This window comes from Trichoderma aggressivum, assembly GCF_033847375.1.
Source record: "Trichoderma aggressivum f. europaeum strain CBS 100526 chromosome Unknown scaffold_034, whole genome shotgun sequence".
NCBI lineage: Eukaryota > Fungi > Ascomycota > Sordariomycetes > Hypocreales > Hypocreaceae > Trichoderma > Trichoderma aggressivum.
In genome coordinates this window covers 139481-159757 of record NW_026946400.1, presented here as the reverse complement: position 1 = coordinate 159757, position 20277 = coordinate 139481, and the positions used below count along the sequence as shown (strand labels likewise).

Here is a 20277-nt window from a genome sequence, read left to right as displayed (position 1 = left end):
ATGTCAACCAGGCTCCAGGAACCCGCGAACTTGCTTCTCAACAAAGCTCGCCGTGAACGTGGCTTTTCGGAGATTGGCTCTGCATCCCCCGAGACATAAACACAAGCCTCCAGAATGTCTGCACCGGCCGTTTCGGGCGGCGAGTCCAAGAATGTCGCCTTCAAGGTAAGGAGGAAAAAAAACCCAAAGCTAACACGCCTCTCGAGCTCCTGAGCTGCCCCGCTAACCCATGGACACAGGACAAGGAGAAGCCCATGGCGGTGCGCTCGTCCAACATTGTCGCTGCCAGAGGTGCGTATCCTCATTCGAAACACGGTGGTTCGATCTGCTAATACAAAATGTAGCCGTCGCCGATGCCATCCGAACGTCTCTCGGCCCTCGAGGCATGGACAAGATGATCCGCAGTGGAAAGGGGGAGACGATTATTACAAATGACGGAAACACCATGCTCAAGAGCATGTCTGTCATGCACCCGACGGCAAAGATGCTGGTCAACCTGTCAGGAGCCCAGGATGTCGAGGCTGGTGATGGCACAACCTCCGTTGTTGTCATCTGCGGCAGCCTTCTCGGCGCCGCTGACCGACTGCTGTCCAAAGGCATCCACCCCTCCGTCATTTCAGAGTCCTTCCAGAGAGCGTCCGCCGCGGCCGTCGAAGTCCTACACGACATGTCCCAGCCCATCTCCCTGACCGACAACGCCTCCCTCCTCCAGGCTGCCAACACCTCTCTATCCTCCAAGATTGTGTCTCAGTACTCGAACCTTCTCGGCCCCATGGCTGTCAATGCCATCACCAAGACCATCGATGTTAAGACTGCGGAGAACGTGGACCTCAACAACATCCGCATGATTAAGAGAGTGGGAGGAACAATTGAGGACAGCGAGCTGGTGGATGGCCTCGTTCTTACACAACCCGTGCTGAAGAATGCTGGTGGTCCCATCAGGATGGAGAAGGCCCGTATTGGTCTTATCCAGTTCCAGCTCAGTCCTCCCAAGCCTGACGTAAGTCTGGGTGCCAGTCAACAGCTTCAAATTGTATACCTGTGCTAACTTGCCGCAAAGATGGAAAACACGATCCAGGTCAACGATTACCGCCAGATGGACAAGATTGTCAAGGAGGAGCGATTATATCTTTTGAACATGGCCAAGAAGATCAAGAAGGCTAAGTGCAATGTGCTATTGATCCAAAAGTCCATCCTTCGCGACGCCGTCAACGACCTTTCCCTACACTTCCTGGCCAAGCTCGGCATCATGGCTATCAAAGACATCGAGCGAGACGAAGTCGAGTTCATCTGCAAGTCCACTGGCTGCAAGCCCGTTGCGGACATTGACTCGTTCACCGAGGATAAGCTGGGCTCGGCCGATCTTGTGGAGGAGGTTCAGTCATCGGGATCACGCATGGTCAAGGTTACCGGAGCCAAGGCCACCGGCAAGACTGTGACCGTTGTTGTTCGCGGTGCCAACTCTCTCATCCTGGAGGAAGCCGAGCGAAGTTTGCACGACGCCCTCTGCGTTCTCCGATGTCTGGTGAAGAAGAAGGCCCTGATTGCCGGTGGTGGTGCCCCCGAAATCGAGATTGCCGCTCAGCTGTCCAAGCAGGCGCGCAGCCTGACAGGCACAGAGGCCATCTGCTGGAAGGCCTTTGCGGATGCCATGGAGGTCATCCCCACAACCCTTGCCGAGAACGCTGGTCTGAACAGCATCAAGGTTGTTACCGACCTGAGGCACCGACACGAGATGGGAGAGAAGAACGCCGGTGTCAGCATCAAATCTGGAGGAGTCAACACCAACATCTCCAAGGAGAACGTCCTGCAGCCCCTTTTGGTCAGCACAAGCGCCATTGAGCTGGCGGCCGAGACGGTGAAGATGATTTTGAGAATAGACGACATTGCTTTGTCAAGGTAGATAAAATTTCAGCCTTCTAGTGGGATTGCTGTATGATGTAATATCTAAAATTTAAAAGAAGCAAAACTTGATCTTGGCTCGCCTCTTGTGTTTGTTTGTTTGTTTGTTTGTTTGTTTGTTTGTTTGTTTTAAAGATAAAAAGGTACCTTGTCTCTACTACCTGATTCCACGTACCTCTCGGATGCCTCAAGGTTGATGCCTGGGGCCGAATGCGCTTCCAAGGTTGGCTCCTTCCCAAGGTTTCGACTGTGCGCTTTTCTCTTGTTTCACCAAAAGTTACATCTCTTCCTCATTTCACCAAGAATTACATTTCGTCCTCGGTTAATGCAGTGTCTCTCCATCCCTCGCCTCATTGATAAACATATTTCACGAAAAGGATTCTCATGCTCTCCAAAAGGGGCAGTTGACAATCATGGCCAGAAGAACAAGTACTCGGTCCCGCTCCAACGATTCTTCCGATCCGGGAGACGCTGCGTTGGAAGTGCACCAACAGATCTACAAGGCCTGTCTATCTAGACACCCTCTCTCTTTCAGGCTAAGAAGAGTAAAGGCTGACACAAAGCAGCTCAAGAAGGAACGAGATGAGAGCAGCAGAGCTGTGAGCGAAAAATACGGTGTTGCCTTGGTAGAGATTCAAGCAAGGGCTGGTGCCTGGCTTGAGGACTTACAGCGTCGACGGTAATGAATTACTTGACCCTTTTTGCAAGCATAGACTGATGATTGTATAGAACGGAAAGAATGTTGCAATGTCTCACGGAAATTATCGATTTGACCGAGCGCAGGGAGGCGATTGAAGTCAAGATGGCCGACGTAGTGGCCAAAGCAGATGTAAAGGTGGAAGAACTGGAGGGTATGATGATGGCAGGGTATGCAGGAAGAGAGAAAGATGCAGCTGCAGCCCTGGAAAAGGTGGCATGTCACCAGCGTGGGAGTCAAGTCTAGCTCATGTCCAACCAACTATCCAAAGTTGCGTCACCATACGGTTCATGATTGGCCCTCGCGTCATCAGAGGATGGAATCGTTCATGTAGAATGGAGAATAATGGAGCGCCGTACTTTTCCGAGTAGTCTATATGGTGATAATGTACACAGGCATAGCGCCGGGATGAAGTTGTTTTGATTTAAACCGTGAATCCAAAGCCCTGCATGCAGCTCTTGTATTGGTCAACGAGCGATCTGCAGTCGGCGGCGGGATCCTTGGCCGTTGAGAAGAGCATGCACTCATCGCGCTTCGACTTTTCATCTTTGCATACGCAGCACGGCTGTTTCACGGTCAGTACAAGCAAAAGCACAAGCACAAACACAGGGGCGTCTCGTATGTTTTGCGACAAACTGACCTTGGGCTTGGAAGCGCTCACGGAGGCTGCGGGAGAAGCAACTGGCGCAGCGGCCATGGCTATGATACATATATCAGACGACGATTAGCTTCTGCGCAAGATGCGGCCCTGCAGAGAAATTGGGGGGGCAATTGACATACAGAAAGTGGCAGGCTTGGCGTCCATGTTGCTTGATCTTGTAGCGCAATGGATTGTGTATTTGGCGAATGGGTTGGTTTAGAGATGTATGCGTTGAATCATGCTTCTGTTATATGTTTTTTTTTTGTACGATGGCGATGCTATTGAGAATAGTCACGCCAGTTTCGCTGGTGCATTTCTAAGCAGCGGATCTGGCCAATCATGGTGCAGGAGTCTCACGTGCGGGCGTGGGAACTTTGTGATTTTGAGCACATTTCCGCTGACGTCATCAAGGTAGCTCAGTATTTCTACTGGTATGAGATATCGAGCATATCGTTTATCTCGTATATCTCGTCCAGGGTCAGGGATACTTATACAGTAAATACCCTTCTCATGCTTTCTAAACCATGACACACATTAAAACTTGATCAAATACAGCAACTGAGGCTACCTGACCAGTTGCAGCACAGCCCGTTAACTCCGGTACGCTGGCCGGGAGATTCCGGTCCCCACCCCGGCGCTGAACCCCTGCATCGATGCACCGTCGTTCGGGCCCGAATTCTCGCTCGGGCTTCACTCGTTTGGGGACAATGGCCGACTTTTACGGAGGTGAGAGCCGAGATTGGCCCTGAGAGTGCGAGGTTTCGTGCCTGGTTTGGGGGCCTGGCTTGAGATATTTTCTTATGTCTGTGCCGTCCAGTTACATTGCCGTCTTATCATCCCGTATTAGCCGTCTTGTCTTCCCCCCTAGTTGGGAATTCGGCATTGGACCTGGCATTCGCAATCAGTTTTCCACGAATGAGAAGCTGGGGCTGGGAGCTGAGAGGAGACAAAGTCATCATATAACTGCTGCTGTAGCTGCTCGGTGTTGCCAGTTGTCCTCAGCATCAGACCTTTTCAGTAGTCAAATATAGACTCTACATACCCAGACAAGATGCTTACGATTGAAGAGATTCGCGCTCTCAGCGATGTTAGTCCTGAGTTTGAGCCGGTAAGCTGTCACTCTCACCCCCCTTTAAATGGTGATATCCATGTGATTCGATAAGAAAATAATATGAAACATCATCACGTCAGATCCTCAACTCAGGGTCCCCCATTTTAGCCGCTTGGGATGAAAACACCAACATCCCTCAAGTTCGGGCAATGATCCAATCCATGAAAGATGCAGCTCCCAAAGTCGACCCGACCACACTTCCATACCTCCAAGAGGACATTCAGATCCCAGTGCGAGACAACCGCACCACCGAGATCCGCGTTTACAAGCCGCGAGAGGAGTCGACTGAGGGACGGCCGGGACTCGTTGTCTTCCACGGCGGAGGATATGCGGTTGGAGATCTAGACACGGAGACTTGGCTCTGTGCGCTGTTTGCGAAGCTTGGTGGTGTTGCGGTGAATGTCAATTATAGGCATGCTCCTGAGAATGTCTTTCCTTCTGCTATAGAAGATGCCTATGACGCTACTAAATGGGTGAGGAAGGCCATTTAATCTGCAATGATGGCAGTGGGCAGTTTGCTAACGATGTTTTCCTTTTTCCATCCATCAGACGGCGCAGAATTTGGAGTCGTTGGGTATCCATCCTGAAAAGGGGTTTCTGGTAGGAGGAGAAAGCTCAGGTGGCGATATGGCGTTGATCGTGGCTCATCTCTGCTTGAACGACAAGTTGAGTCCTTCACTAACTGGCATCTACGCGGCAATACCAGGTGGTGTAAATCACGAAACGGTACCGGAGAAGTACAAGGATCGATTCATCAGCTTTGAGCAAAACGCCAGTGCGCCAGTGCTTTCTCTTGAGTCGTTGAAGTTCATCTGGAGTAAGTTCCTACGGAGGGAAGGCGTCATGTCAAGAAACTGACTAGCTGATGAATTCTTGTGTTGCAGAGAATAATCAGGCTGATTTACGCAGCCCGCTTGTATTCCCAGTGGCATTCCCTACCCACAGGGGCCTTCCCAAGACGTATTTCCAGGTGTGCGGGCTGGATCCCGTGCGAGACTGCGCGTTGGTGATGGAGCAGGTATTCAAGGATGATGGAGTTGTTACTAAGACGGACATGTATCCTGGCGTGCCTCATGGGTTTTGGGGATTCTTCCCGGATCTGAAGATGAGTGCAAAGCAGCAACGAGATGCGGAAGAGGGACTCAAGTGGCTATTGAGTAAATGATGTGCCGATGAGCGTTTGTTGCGGACCATCTCCATTCAGTCATTAGCGTTTTATGATTAACGGGTATTACACCATTGTTTGTAAGGGGAGTAGCTATTCAGCAGCGTTGGGTTTGAGCATCAAGACCAGATGTAAAAGAAAACTGTTGATTTACTGCTACAAGTATTTACATGAATAAATACTACATCATACCTAAACACCTAGTTTCAGCATCCACCATCACTGTTACTTTCATTTTTAAAGATACTGATGTAGATACCAAGGGCATAATGTCTTGAGTCTACAACTCATTCACCATCAATCCAAGCAAAGCCATCGACAGTTCGCTATGCGCCTCCACAAGCGCGCAGAACTTGTCGCTCTTCCATAACTTGTCAATCTTACAAGCCGCGTACAGAGTGACGAGATTTCTCAATGGTTCCGGAGCCAGATTCTCATAGCAGTATTCCACCAGCGTGACTACATCATCGACCCTCTCTTGATGCACCGTAAAATTCTCCAGCGTCCAATGCAGCCCGTTGAGAGAGTGCGTCATTAGCGCTGCAATACCATAGCACTCTGCAAAAATAAACAGTCGCACGTGTGAGAGAAAGGTATTTGTATAATCTTCATTCGCGAGATTGTTTTCGGCGCCAGTGGGACGGACGAAGCCAGCAGAAACAGGGGCAGAGGAGCGTTGTTTCAGAAACGCAACCCACAGAGCCTTGCGTTTTAGCTCTTCTGGTGTCGGAATCCTGGGAGGGCGCCGAGAATCGAACAAGGCCGGAATCGGTGGTTGTATTGGTGGTGGTGGCGGTTCAGGAATGGCTTCGGACTTTGACTCGATTTCGACGATGAGAGGGGGAGCAGCGGTGTAGCTCCCCATGTAGGTGTATTGCCAGAATCTGATGAAGGTATCTTCGTCCACAGATGTCCATTTGACACATTTCTCAGTGGCCTCGGCGAAGCTTCCGTTTGCCAATCTCTCGAGGACGGGAGACTGGTACGTAAAGAGGGCAGAATGTATGGTGAATTCTCGCTCATTGGGCCCAACAAGGAATCGGAACGGAACAGAAGAGGCAATGCTGGGGGGTCATCTTTAGCACATCTTGTTCAGTTGATGGATTGCTTCAACTTGCACGTCTGGTGGGATGGAGTTCATCGTCTGTATATATGGTGTATGATGGTGAATATAGCCTCAACCACATTCTATGATCTAGTCCCGACGGAGGCGCTCTCTGCTAATCTTTCTCCATGGACGTCGACTGCATGCTGACTGAAATGTTACCCCGCAACTTGAATAACAGCATCTGGTCTTGATATTTTTTTTTTTGTTGGCGGCAAAAACAAAATTCCGGAAGCACTTCCATTTGATGGAATTGTAACACAGACCTGAGTTTCTTACATGTGTCATGTATGCAGGGGTTGTACTACAGCTCAGCTGGCTACTAACACTGCACGCTGCAGTATGTCAACTACCAGATCGGGCACTACAAGTAATAAGAAACGTCTTTAGTGTTATTGAAAGTTAAATGTCCCGGTCCGGTCTTGGGTAGCAATCGATGCCGTGCTGTAAGCAAAAGCTGCCAAGATTCTAATAAGCTCCAGCATCTCTCTGCAACACTTGCCACCCATGATTTGTATTAGCGTAACCACTGTCCCAACTTCACATGTCAAAACCTGTCATTCAATTCAATCTACACTTCAACATGATGTCAAGAAATCAATCTCTTCCATCTCCCTTTGTTTCTTTCAGGCACCAGCTCAGCCGCACGTTCCCAATCGGCATCTCCAACCGCCGACCCCCGGAAGCCTCGCCCGTCAAAATCGCCGCCCAATTTCGCCACGCACACCGAACGCGTGTCAGTGTCCACGCCTGACGATCCAGTTCCTCGTCACACCATCTTTTTTTGCCTTGTTTCCCCAAAACCTTCACAGAGCTATTGCTTACCTGGGTACTAGTAGCTATTGTTGGGGGTTTGAATTAGTTAGTTTTCAATTGCTTTGCCTTGTAAATTGTCAAGGTTTCGCACTGTTTGCGCACGCACACACGTAGACTTGATTCGCCGCTTCGTCGAGTGTCGATGCGGTTCGATGAGTTGGCTGAACGACTGCCTAGAGCAAGTTGACATGTGAAATGCAATCAAGGTTACGCGTACGTTGGCCTATGATGTGATTATAAAGAGGCGTGATCATGACACACTTTCTCCCTTTATTCTTCTTCTTCATCAACGACAAATATCCCTTCACTGTTACAACTCTACCACATACCTAGGTAGTATACTTGACAACCTGAGAACAAGACATCCATCACCACCATCATGCCTCCCCACCACAATCCCTTCTGGGACTTTATGCAGTCCCTCAACACCCCCAACCCAAACAACCGCCGCGATCCCGGCCACGGCGTCGATCACAACACTTCACCCCCCTTCCCCGGCTTCCCCGGCTTCCCCTTCGGAGCTCCTCCTCCACACGGCGGACACCCGCCTCACCACCCGCATCCGCCTCCGCCTCCACCTCCCGGAGCCGGCCCCCCCTGGTGGGATCAAGCTCCCCCGGCCTGGGCTTACTGGTTCAACAGCTTCAACGGCCCGCCTCGCTACGACGAGCATCCGTTCTCCCACGATGCCGGCGTGAATGCCCCCCGAGACGCCGGTGAAGCCCCTCGTGAAAAGACCAACGAAGCATCTTCCCCCGAGACCATGCAAGACGGCGAGCAATTCCCCGACCCGGCCGAAGTCACCCCCTCGGGAAGTGACGACGACGACGACGACCGTCGTGACGCCGTCCCTCCCCCTTCCTATCCCGCCGAGGGCGGCCGAGGCGGACGACACGGACGAGGTCGTGGAGGCCGCGGCCGCGGCCGCTGCGGAGGCCGTCGCGCATGGCGCAGAGCCGGAGGCATCCCCTTTGAACCTCCCAACGCCGGCCCTCCCTTTGACTTCCCCGGCATGATGCGCGGCTTCATGGGCCACCCATTCTTCCGCACCATCCGCGACCAAGCCGAGCGCTACGCCCAGCCCGCCAACGCCAACGCCAACGCCAACGCCGACGACGAAAACACCTTCTCCCCTCCCATCGACATCTTCAACACCCCCGACGCATTCATCCTGCACACCGCCCTACCCGGCGCGAACAAGGACGACGTCAGCGTGTCCTGGAACCCGCAGACGCGCTCGCTCCGCATCGCGGGCGTTGTGCACCGCCCTGGCGACGAGGCGTTTCTGCAGACGCTGACGGCCGTGCGGGAGCGTAGAGTCGGTGTTTTTGAGAGGGAGGTGAGATTGCCTCCCGAGGGCGAGACTGAGAAGAAGGGTCATGGCGAGGAGGCGGATCTGGAAGTCGATGTTGATGGATTTGGCATCACGGCGAGGATGGACGAGGGTATCTTGATTGTGACGGTGCCCAAGGTGGAAAAGGAGTGGATGGAGGTGAGAAAGGTGGATATTGCTTAGCCGGTGAATGGCATTCAGGAGTTCTGTATGAGTATAGCATCATCGTTTTGGTTTTTGGTTAATATTGGGTTATAATACTGAGTAAAGTAAATCAATGGGGAAAAAAAAAAGTCAACTCCTTCTTCATCTACAATCACATTTAAGTCACACACAAGCACGCACCGTGATAGCCAATCTATTCATCTTCTCTCTTAGTAGCTACCTCCTATCCGTCCACCTCCGTATCGAAAATATCCATTCTGCGCCTGCGCCTGCGCTCGCGCCACGGGGGGGTATATATGTTGACATATAGTTGAGTAGGCGCGTCGCACCACTTGTTCAATTTCCATCCCACTGTACAGCATTCTGTTGTTCTTGTTGCTCTTATTGTTGTTGTTGTTGTTGTTGTTGTTGTTGTTGTTGTTGTTGTTTTCCTCCCCCGACCCAAGACCAAATAGTAAAGAAAAAAAAGGTGTAGTTGACTGATAATTCACAGAGAAGGGAAGACGTCTGTTTGGGTCAAGTAAAAAAGACAAAAGTGTAGTGATAAGACAAGAGGAGTGAAAAGGGGGGGATATAATAGGGAATTAAGGTTAGGATGAAAAGAGAAAAGGAAAATGTTCCTGTTTGTAATGTAGCGTCAATCTTTGTCTCAGTAAGAGAGAAAACCGGTCCCCTCTTCGCCTCGATGTATTTTGCGTGTGTATTCCTGAAAGAATCAATATCAATCCAAAAAAAAAAAAAAAGAGAAATAGTAAAAGAAAGGGGCCTGAAAAATGTAGAGCCAAAAAAGGAGATGGCCGTGTCCTTCGAAAGAAGATATTAAAAAGAAACAGAAAAAGAAGAACTCCAGCCAAAATGTCTTTTTTATGGCAGCGTGAATTCGTCATGGAGCGAAAAGGCCATCTTTCTGCTGTAGTAACATATGTGTATGAGTAGATGCACGTATTAAAACAGGTATTAAAACAGTAATAGAAGTGTGGGGAAAAAAATCAGGAACAGAAGTAGACAAAAAGCAAGTACTAAGGGTTCTTAGACCAACTCGTTTGTGATTTCTTCCCTCACATGGGCACACCACTTGAGGATGGCCGCTTCGAAATCTAGCCAGACTTGGGGGCCGTTGTTGTAGACGATGCCCAGGGGGTCGATGGAAATCATGCACTCAAAGCGCAGCTCAGCGGCCTTGGCCCAGTAACGGAGGTTGTCGGCGCTTCGGTACGGCTTCTGTGTGTCGACGTGGAAGGTCGGGATCGCTCCGAATCGCCGCCTGGATTTCTTGACTGCGGCGTTGTGCAGCCTCACAAGTAGAAGGCCGTTCTGCATGGCATCCAAAAAGGGCGTCGGCAGATCGGCGTCGTTGGATGCTGGCGTCCATTCGGGAAGCGGCTCGTCGTCCGGAACCATGGACATGAGAAACTGTCGCTCGCGCTCCAACTCCTTGCCTTTCCAGTCGCCCCTCATCCACGCCCAGCTCTGTCGCTCGGCCTGCTCTGATGCCTCGATGTTGGCTTCCTTCTTGAGGATGTCAAAGACGCTTTCGATCCAGGTCGTCATGGTGGCAATCTCTTCATCGCGCATGCCCCCCTTGAAGTTCCTCGTGGCCATCTGCTTCAGCACCTCCATGACGCTCAAAAGGTCTGTCCGGATCTGCCTTTCCGACTTGATGGCATCCAGCCGGTCAGGCAGCTCGTGGGCGGTGTAGTAGTTTTTGGCGGCGCGGATGGCCAGCGTCACAAAGTCGAGGATGTTCATGCCCTGCAGCTCGTACCAGCTTTGGGTGTTTTCGTCGGGCATGTTGGGGTACCGAGGCGCATCGCTGGATGCCTTGTATGATCCCTCCTTCCGCTCCTTGGCTTCCTTGAGGACCTTGAGGGCATCTTGCAGGGCGCTCTCCAGCTCCGTCTTCAGCTCCGCAACCGTGGGAGGCTTGGGAATGACTTTCTCTCGGTGGTTGTAGGTGCTAGCCGTGGGTGGGAGCATGTCCGGGTCCTCCTCGGGGAAGCCATCGTAGAAGTCGTCCATGTCGTCCATGCCGGTGGGAGACTCGACGGTGTTATCCGTGATAAACCCATGTCCTGACAGATCTGGGCTGCTGCCCATGGAGACAAACGAGGGGTCCATGTCGAAGCCAGCAGTCGTGGGCGTGGGCACCATCATGGGCGCTGTGCCCTCTAGGGCTGCCAAGTCCAACGTCGCCCGCGGCTGCTTCTTACGAGCCAGCTGCCCGCCCTTGCCATCGAGAAGGCCTGTCCGGGCAAAGTAGTATTGAAGATGCGCGATGCTGCCCAAGCTCATGACGCTCTCGCGGGATTTGGCGCTGGCCGCAAAGTCGGTGCCATGGGGACGCATGTAGCCTCGGCGCCGAGTCCTGGAAGATGACCTTCCAGAGAGGCTGGACTGGTACGACGCCGTGGACATGCGGGACGATGCAGAGGACATGCGAGACGACAGCTCGCTGCCCAGCGAGTCTCGTGAGGTGGCATCGTTGCTGGAGCTTTGGGAGATGGTGGAAGTCGTCGAGAGCGTTCGGGAGGGTTGGGTCTTTGCACCAATGGCTTGCGACGGAGCGGCATCGGGCGAGTGCGGGCGGTTCTCGACTTCGGCAGACATGGCGAATGAGGCAGAGAGGTAAAAGAGCAACACAGAGAAGCAGAGTTTTCTTGCGAGGGCTCAAGCAGAGAATCTCGTCTGGGGATTTCCTCGTGTGCTCTCTCTCAAGAGGGGGAGCGAATCCTGTCTCTTTGCGGTTGTCGTGGGAAGGAGAGTCGGTTCACTGGATCCCAGGGCCAGCTCAGCTATTCAGCTCGGCCAAGTCGAGTCGCGTGCACCACGGACGAGGGGGGGGGATATAACAACAAGTTGAGTGGCAGCAGAGTCGCTAGCTGCCGGCCACCATGAACAAGCAGTCGGGAATGGCGTGGTGGATACTTGGGACTGACAGGACAAGCACAATTACAAGCAAGTATGGAAGAGACAAGAAAATCACGGAACCAGACGGTAGGGCTGCTCTGGGTTGGTGCTGGAGATCCGAGGCGCACGCGGACTCAGGGGTTCTGGCAGCCTGAGGGCGCCAAACATAGTTGGCGGGAGGCGTGGAGATGGGAAATTGCGTTGCGTGTTTTGGTGTTGTCCGGGGGGCAACGACTTGAAACGAACCTTTTTTTTTTCTGGTGTCGGGTGCGCTTTTTGGCGTGCATTGGTTCACGCATGCTGTCAACCGATGATCAAGGCTTATTTGTACATTAATTAGTGCATTGGAAGGTAGCATTAGGTGCTCCGTCCATCTCCGCCGAGAGTGCTTGGACCCCAACTGCTGGTCTCGTCGAGTCCGAAGGGCCACCTGGCGATGTTTGCCTCTTGCTGCTGACTGACTGACTGACTGACTGGAGTGCTTGGAATAGCCTCACCCACTGGTGGTGCCGCAGTCCGCCTGTGCGGCCTTTGGTGCTCCATCCATTGTCACGGCGGCAAATGCAAATGCAAATGCAAATACAGCAGGTATGATATCACTCGACGTCTTCGTACTCGCAGCCGTCGATTCGACCACGGTCCCTCATGGGAGCTGCCAGGTCCCCTTCCCTGCTAGCCCGCATGCATGCAGAGGCTGTCGGGGCCAATTCGACCAGGCAAGCCCATGCACAAGGTGACGAATCATTTCTGTCGCTGTCATCGCGATTCCCAAGGGTCCTTGCTGCTTGGTGTCATATCCCAGGGCAACCAGAGGCGCGCAATTTCCTGTCCGCAGAGCCAGAGCCTGCTGGAATACTGTGCAAAGGAACACGAGCAGCGCACAGAGCAGTGCACGGAGTACGGAGCAGGAGGGAGCGGTTGCTCTCGATACAGGCAAAGCTGTGATTGTTCTGGATAGATTGCATGGATGGATGTGGTTGTGCAGAGCCCAGAGCTGTGTTGGGGCAAGGTTTCAGACTGTACGCCACGTTCCGTGTCGGTCATGATTGATTGCTGATGCCCGACAGCTGACTGCACAGTACAGTCCCTTGGCCATCTGCAAATTGCATGGATGGATCACCCCAAGTATGAGAGATTGCAAAGTACCTGCTAACCCATGGCAAGGTACTGTACCTGCTCGTATGTACTCCGTACAGCCAGGTAATACCTAATTGCTTCGTATCAATACAAGGGAATGCGATAATTGCATCATAAGGCAAGGGTAACAGGTCCGTACGGCTGCGTGCTATAATAAGATTGAAGCCCTCCATCTTGTGCAAGTACTCGTACAACACGGTAGCTCTGAATGACGGATATGTCAAGACTGATTGGGCATCTGCCCTCCTTCAGTTACCTGTACTACCAGAGGTACCAGACATGTACATGCGGAGTGGCCATAGATGAATACAGTAGCTCCTGTTCGTAGCGCGGGCCGTCGCGTCGCATCGTTCGTCGTAGCTCTTGTCGACGCCCAATCTTTGGTCAGTCACTCGAATGGACCCAGGTGGCACGGCTAGGCAAATTGCCTCTATCAATACCTCGAGACTAGCGGAAGCTACCAATAACTGCTAGTACGAGTACTTCTGCTTGGTTGGAGCTCGGTAAAGAAACACGACGGACGGCTAAAAGGTACCCGACCAGTACGAATGCAGCACTGACATCAAAGAGCACAAGTACCGAGGAGGAACCCTGAACCCCATCTAGGCCAGCATCCCGCTAGCTTGGCCGAATCCCAACACTCCAGGTCCAGTCTTGCTGCACGTAATGTACCAGCACGGACATACCCATGGAGGCCTTTTCCACGCTACTCGCACAAGCCCTCGTGACCAGACAGGGGAGAAAGACAGAGAAAATGGCAGAAAATCGCTGACGGCACAGGCATCGGACGGGTAACTAATGTTGCCAGGTTGGTGATGCAGAAAATGGCTGCAGGACGCCCTGGTGGAGGCGGGCCGAGCAAGCATGGAGCCCGTGGAGATTTCGCAGCGTTTCACCTTGTTTGAAGCTGCCAGAAGCGGGATGCCTGTGGAAGCGCTGTGGAAGCTCCCGTGTCAGCGGTGGGGATGCGCTAATTAGCCCGACATGGCTCTAATGCTAGCGCGCTCGACGCTGCATGTGCTGAAGCTCCAGCTCCTTGGGGGGTTGCGGCAGTGGTGGCATTAGTGCGCTGAGCTCCCCAAAACGAACAATGGCCCCGAACAATATGCTATCGAGTCGACAGCAGGGCATCTGGCCTGTTCCCCATTTGATCAATCCCGTCACCAAATCAAGTCGAGCCGAGTCGAGTCAAGTGCAGGTGTTGTCACATTTGATCCGGTCAATGCCCTGTGCTGTGTGCTGTGCCGCGCTGTGCTGTGCTACTAATTTGATGTTACAGTAGCCGCGCTCATCAAGGGCACATCAGCGTTGGACCTGCTGCATTCCGGCACATGTCAAAACGTGTCATCCACCGAGTACTACATCTATCTGCGAATTCGGATCCGAGTCAGGCACACGTGTAAATCAGACTTGCATGCCAACCACTCGATGTAACAACCTCCCTCTAGTAAACATCTCCGTCCGCAGGAATTTGATCTTTACCACCAATGGAAGCTACAGGCTCCTACTAAGGTAGCTGCTCCAAAGTCAATTCTCAAATACCAGACACTTTGATGAGCTTGGGTACTAATTTGTGGCCAGGGACAGGTACCCGTCCCAACATCACTTGTACATGTACCTTGGACATGGATGCTCTGGGCCCGTCCACTCGTAAGGCGTACAGTGAGCATCTTTCGCCAGGATCCAATCTATCGAGCCCACGAATTCCCGTCTTTCTCTATTTCATCTTTCCTTTTTTTTATCCCATTTTGATAGCCGCCTCCCCTTGTCTAGTCGTTTATCCATCGACAAATGCGCAAGCTCGGCCGGCGGATCGAGACCAAAAAAAGCCCAAACGTCCAGAATATAGTACGCGTAGGGAGTACGAGTACCTGCAAAGGGAGATGAGGTACCTGCGCCGTAGCCATTCGACTCCCTCTTAGCTCAGGAACGAGCAGCTCCCGTTAATTAACTTGGGCTGCGATCCCACGCTTCTGCGCTTCCTCCTCTTGCACCCCTCCTGACCAGTCTGTCCCTTTCCTGCAACCCCCTTTTTTTTTCTCTCTCGATTCACCACGTCAAGTCAATCAAGCAATCAGTTCATGCATCGTTTGGCCAATCCCCCATTCTGGGCTTCGTGTTCACCGTAGCCGCTTCTCTCTTATCACCAGTTTTCTAGCAGTCTCGTCTTTGCTTGCGCTCTGCATCTTCCACCTTGCCCAGCCTGGGAGACTCGCACAACCCCGGCACACGGGCCTTACTTGATTCAGCCAGCTGATGCCCAAGGCCCATCACGAGCATTCTCCCAGGAGTTCAAGTTCACCATCAGAAAGTATCGATACTCGAACGCCAGGCACCAAGGTTCGGTTCTGTTCCTGGTTCGGCGCGCAGGCAGACACCAAACTAAGGCGACGGCCCAGCTTTATCCAGGCTTCGCTGCAGTCGAGAGGCGTCTCCTGCAAGCTCCTGCAGCTTCTTTGCAGGGCCGCAAGGGCGCTCTCCACCAGCACCGCATCGTCTACGCATAGAATCCCCTCTCTCGCCCAGTCACCAGACGCCTAACCCGGTCGACGCCGCCAAAAAGCTGGGTCTTGGAGCAGCACACCGGAGCAGGCATCCAGCGAACCGAACCCTACTGCGCATCCCGCCCACACCCGCCCACTCGCCGAGAACGAGGTCCTGTACGAGTGCTCGTACCTGTATTCGGACAGGTAGCAGCAAAGCGGCACCGTCGGGATTTTTTTTCTAAAGCGGCGAGTCGTTGTTGATTGGACCGTCGCGAGGGAGAGAAAAAAAATTCCAGGCCAGAGTCGGACGGCAACACGACAGGACAACAACGGCAGCGTATCAGCACTCGACGCTTCGCGGTGGCGGCCTCGGCATCCAATCTGCCGCCGTCGTCCACCCCTACAAACCACCGACAGTGCTCAACATTTGAGTGTCATCAACAATCTTCAGCCATCAGCACCGACCTTGCAGGCTCTCTCCACCCACTGCGCCGCTGCACTGCCGGCAGGGCCTTTCAGGGCCTTCGTCCACTGGAAAGACGCCTGGCGCGCTCCACTAGCGCGTCGTGAGCAACGCCGCTCTGAACACCTACCGACTCCTCCAACCTTCTCTGGGGCGGGCTTGTCTGCAGCCCCAGCAATCACCTGCGGCATATGACCACCAGCCATTCTGCTGCCGTGGACGCCAGCGGCAACCCACAGCCGGCCTCGCAGCCAGACCGCGACTCAGATTCAGCCAACGAAAGCTCCAGAGAATCCGACGTGGGTGTGGACCCGAAGCGCGACCCTGAGCAGCATACCAACGGCCATGATGCAAGCCTCGAGCATGTAAACTTTGGAAAAACAACCGACGACGCCGCCCAGTCGCCCGCCACCCCCTACGCAGCTCCCGCTTGGGCTTCCACTCCCGCCTCAGCTCCAGTTTCTGCTCCGGTTCCTGCTTCGGCTGCGGCCACTCCAACCGCTGCGTCTGTCGCGGCCACGCCCGCAGACGCCAGAGGAATTGCGAACCTGTCGACACCGCGGACGAGTGGCAGCACCAACGACATCAGCAACACCCCAGGCTACAGCCAACACAACGGCAACAACATCGGCAACATTTTCAACAACGCGATTTCTCAAGACGCTCCCGACTTGACGCTGAGTCCAACCTACGGCAGGCAACGCAGCAGCAGCACCCTTCTAGACCCCGATCCATCGCATGAGCTCCTGGTCGCTGCTTTTCGAAAGACATCGCCAGGTCTTGCTGCTCGCTTAAAGGCTCTCGGCCTTGGAGCAGCAGCCAAGAGGGCTGCCCCCAGCTTCCAGCCCGTTGACATCGGCCGACTTGACGAAGAACAGCTCCGCCAGCTTGACGAGAAACACCAAGCGGGATCGATCAAGCAAATTATTTCTCGGCGCGGCCGCCCTTGGAAAGGCATAGGCGCCCCCCCTCCTCATTATAGATCGTCCAGCCTGTCAGACGTCTCCATGTCTCCCATCGCCGCCGATTCCTACCAACTGCCGGAGATTGAAGTTGCGGAAACAATCAACATGGACTTGGATACGCAAAAGTATCGGTTGCCCGACCACATAAATGGCAATGGTACCAAGGTCACTCTGGATACTCGACGCGAACACCTCGAGCGAATTACGCGTCCGCCATCTCCCAAGGAGTATCCGCCTCTACCCTCCTCGCCTCCCGTTGCTCCTCCTTCTCACTCGCCTTCGCATTCGCTTTCCTATTCTCCCTCATATTCCCCGTCCCCGCCAACCCCTCCACCAAAGGAATCGCCAATTGTGGAGACGACACCGCCTGAAGTAATCACCTTCAATCATTTCGAACCGGAAATGAGCTCTTATTTTTCTCAGGGTCACAATCGACCCGGATCAGTATATACGCTCTCCCGAGTGTCTTTCACCAACCAGCTTGCTCAACTGGCTCTGCTTGGCATTCCCGATGCCGAGGCGCTCTCCAGCAAGGTGTCGGCTATCCCAACAGCCCCGGTGGCTTCCAAGGCCTTGATCAATGCCGCTGAGCAGATCCGGAGCTGGATATCAAAGGCCCTCGAGGTTGTCAGTGGGCTGGACAGCGAGGATGACGTTGAGTGGGCCGCCGCTGGTGGCCGTGAAGGTCTAGAAGAGGTTGAGAACGCCATCGATCGATTCGAGCATCTCATCAACGCCTATGTGAATGCTATTGATGAGCTGCAAAATCGACATGATATCGCAACTGTCTCGACAGATGATCTCAGGCGGGCCGTTACTCAGATGGAGGCTATAGCTGACGAATGGGGCCGAATAAAGGAAACCCTACAGAGTGTGCGGAACCAGGTCGAACTTGCCATGGAGTGGGAGGAGCTGTGGAACAGCGTTCTGGGCGACATACAGAGCGAGATGGAAGAACTTACGCGGCTTGTCTTTGAGATGGAGGAGCGTCGTCACAAGAGCCTTGCCGTAGTTGCGAGCGGCGATAACGTCGATATTGGAGATCTCGAGACCATTATTGAAGATAACCCCATTTCGGCCGCGCGGTTGGCGCCCTCGAATCGCTTTAGCCTTGCGCTGCCGATGAGCCCCAATTCGCAAGGAACCTCGACGCTGTCCCAGGATGATTCCAGTCTGCTTGCTCTATTCGCCAGGATGCAGCCCTTGAGGGCTTCTCTGGACTTTTTGCCCATGCGACTATCTGTCTTTGAGACGCGGGCGAAGCATGCATTCCCAACCGCATGTGAAGAGCTGGAAATGCGCCACAATGGCCTGGATGGAAGCTACAAGAAGCTAGAGAAGGATGCCGAGTCCCTACGCAAGGAGCTTGGCGAGGATAGATGGGTCATTGTCTTCCGAGGCGCTGGACGGCAGGCTCAAAAGATGCACGAATCCGTCGAGCGGTCTCTGATGAAGCTGAGGGAGGCGATCGATTCTGGCATGCATTTGACGAACCAGCCTTCCATTGCCAAAAAGATTGAGAGCTATGAGGCAAAGAAAACGCACTACGGCCCCGCCATCGAACGTGTCATTGCCATTATTGACAAGGGCGTCAAGGATCGCTTGACCGTCAATGGCGAGATCTTGCGTCTCCACACGGAAATGCAAACGCGATGGACGACGCTGAAGCTCGACGTTGCAGAGATGGATTCTGTCCTTGAGGACATGTATGCGGAACGAAAGAGCCAGCAGCTGCGAGATTCCATCTCCAGCATGCTCTCCAACGACAGGTCGACCAACGGCAGCGGCATGGAGACTCCGGGAAGCTCTCCGCCTTCGTCGGTGATTATGAACTCACTCGGTCTCGATCCGCAGACGCCTGCGCGCAAGTATACCGGTAACCAACTTCGATCGCCCAATGCGAGCGGCTCTAGCCTCCGGTCGACCTCAACCAACCGGAGAGACTCATCGCTGCCGGCCCCCGTCTCAAAAAGCACCAAGAAGCCTGGGCCCAGGCACTCTACTTATTACCCGCCTTCTGCCTCTTCCTCAACCCTTCGACCTTCGACCACTATGGCACACCGACCCCGATGGAACGCCTCTTCCAACAACCTAGAGAGCGAAGCTCGCAGCCCATACAGAACGCCTGCACCACAAAGGTCAACGTCGGCCATCACGCCTATATCTACCTCCAAGCTTCCCACCCCTCGGAGTTCTCTAACACGCGCCGGCTCCGATTCCCCCATGTCGGAATCATTCCCCAGACCGTTTTCCAGGGGGACCTCTCGGTTGTCCTTCCGTGAACGCCTCACCTCCCCTGGACCTTACTCTCAAAGCAGTCTAGCAAAACAACAGCCCGCTCGTCGCTCTAACGTGGGGCCATCTTCTTCGACCCTGAATCTGGATAGCCTAAACAACCGTCCCAGCAGCTCCTTGGCTTCAACCCGCCGAAGCAGTTTGTTGCCGACGTCAAGGGGCAGGCCAGATTCAGTCCGTGGATCGAGCCCTCTTCCCATCTTCAGCCGGTTCAGCTCTCGCAAATACAGCGACAACTCACCCGAGCCAAAGGATCTCAAGCCCAGGTGGCGATTTTGAATCAGCGATATTTGATGGCACGGGTCATAAAGCTTCATGGTATCAAATGTTTTGGGGGGAATTGGAATCGGATTGTGTTTATTTTGCTTTTTTTGCTTCTGCTGTAACATCTCGAGTCGATGAAGCCCGCTCATTACAAAATATCCTCCTTGCTTCTCTTTTCAGCTCACATCACATTGGCATGGCCCCCCGTGCTTTAAAGTAATCTTGTTATCTGTGTTTTTCCATAGCGTGGCGTAAACGGTTTTTTTTTTTTTTTTCACATCAAAGAAGAAGCGAAGCGAGCTTTAGCTGGCGGGCTGTTGGGGAGTTTTATATGGAAATAACGCGACACCAAAAGACGATTTTGATTGGCATGTGTCGACACATCTTTTTTTTTTTTTTCGCCTTTCCAACTTTATCTTTTCTTCTCAATATTGTTTTAACTAATTCCGATCCTTTCTTCTCTCTCCCTAGTTAGTCTTGAGTGCGCTCTTTTCTTCTTTTGAAGCTCTTTCTTTGTCATTTTTTTTTGGTTTGCTTTTTGAGTTTTTTCCTGTCATAGCTGAGATTCCCGGAGCTTTGTTTTACAATTAGCTAGCTCTACATTTGTAATTGTACTAGAAAAAGCAAATGTGCAATTTATTCTTTCAGATTGGGTTTCGTTTTTTTTTTCTGGTATTTGATGGCAGAATGGAGCTGAGGGCGGGATCTTGCGTATGAGGACCCCATTGGATCGTATCTCTCACAGCGTTTTTCATAGCCGTGTCACCACATTATAACTAGTTGATGATGAGCATTAGCAGAAAAAGCAGGACAGGTTCAAATCATG

The 20277-nt window shown here is 52.9% G+C and overlaps 7 protein-coding genes across 7 annotated transcripts; 4 read left to right on the top strand and 3 right to left on the bottom strand.

Annotated features, from left to right (window-relative positions):
• Window positions 1-114: 114 nt before the first annotated feature.
• Window positions 115-2845, top strand: Triagg1_7598 (uncharacterized protein; the record flags this gene model as incomplete). The annotated part of the gene is made up of 6 exons (XM_062902352.1): window positions 115-165; window positions 240-291; window positions 345-1000; window positions 1061-1858; window positions 2469-2581; window positions 2632-2845. The coding sequence occupies 6 exons, from the start codon at window positions 115-117 to the stop codon at window positions 2843-2845; spliced, it is 1884 nt and encodes a 627-aa protein (XP_062753423.1).
• Window positions 2846-3023: 178 nt separating this feature from the next.
• Window positions 3024-3404, bottom strand: Triagg1_7597 (uncharacterized protein; the record flags this gene model as incomplete). The annotated part of the gene is made up of 3 exons (XM_062902349.1): window positions 3024-3164; window positions 3240-3298; window positions 3380-3404. The coding sequence occupies 3 exons, from the start codon at window positions 3402-3404 to the stop codon at window positions 3024-3026; spliced, it is 225 nt and encodes a 74-aa protein (XP_062753422.1).
• Window positions 3405-4290: 886 nt separating this feature from the next.
• Triagg1_7596 (uncharacterized protein) lies at window positions 4291-5515 on the top strand (the record flags this gene model as incomplete). The annotated part of the gene is made up of 4 exons (XM_062902348.1): window positions 4291-4347; window positions 4431-4823; window positions 4900-5167; window positions 5235-5515. 4 exons carry the CDS (start codon window positions 4291-4293, stop codon window positions 5513-5515), a joined length of 999 nt encoding a protein of 332 aa, XP_062753421.1.
• Window positions 5516-5795: 280 nt separating this feature from the next.
• On the bottom strand, window positions 5796-6380 carry Triagg1_7595 (uncharacterized protein; the record flags this gene model as incomplete). Its single annotated transcript, XM_062902347.1, has 1 exon — window positions 5796-6380. One exon carries the CDS (start codon window positions 6378-6380, stop codon window positions 5796-5798), a length of 585 nt encoding a protein of 194 aa, XP_062753420.1.
• A 1435-nt stretch (window positions 6381-7815) lies between these two features.
• On the top strand, window positions 7816-8952 carry Triagg1_7594 (uncharacterized protein; the record flags this gene model as incomplete). Its single annotated transcript, XM_062902346.1, has 1 exon — window positions 7816-8952. One exon carries the CDS (start codon window positions 7816-7818, stop codon window positions 8950-8952), a length of 1137 nt encoding a protein of 378 aa, XP_062753419.1.
• Window positions 8953-9963: 1011 nt separating this feature from the next.
• Triagg1_7593 (uncharacterized protein) lies at window positions 9964-11541 on the bottom strand (the record flags this gene model as incomplete). Its single annotated transcript, XM_062902345.1, has 1 exon — window positions 9964-11541. One exon carries the CDS (start codon window positions 11539-11541, stop codon window positions 9964-9966), a length of 1578 nt encoding a protein of 525 aa, XP_062753418.1.
• Window positions 11542-16118: 4577 nt separating this feature from the next.
• Window positions 16119-19466, top strand: Triagg1_7592 (uncharacterized protein; the record flags this gene model as incomplete). Its single annotated transcript, XM_062902344.1, has 1 exon — window positions 16119-19466. The coding sequence occupies one exon, from the start codon at window positions 16119-16121 to the stop codon at window positions 19464-19466; it is 3348 nt and encodes a 1115-aa protein (XP_062753417.1).
• Between the last annotated feature and the right edge of the window lie 811 nt (window positions 19467-20277).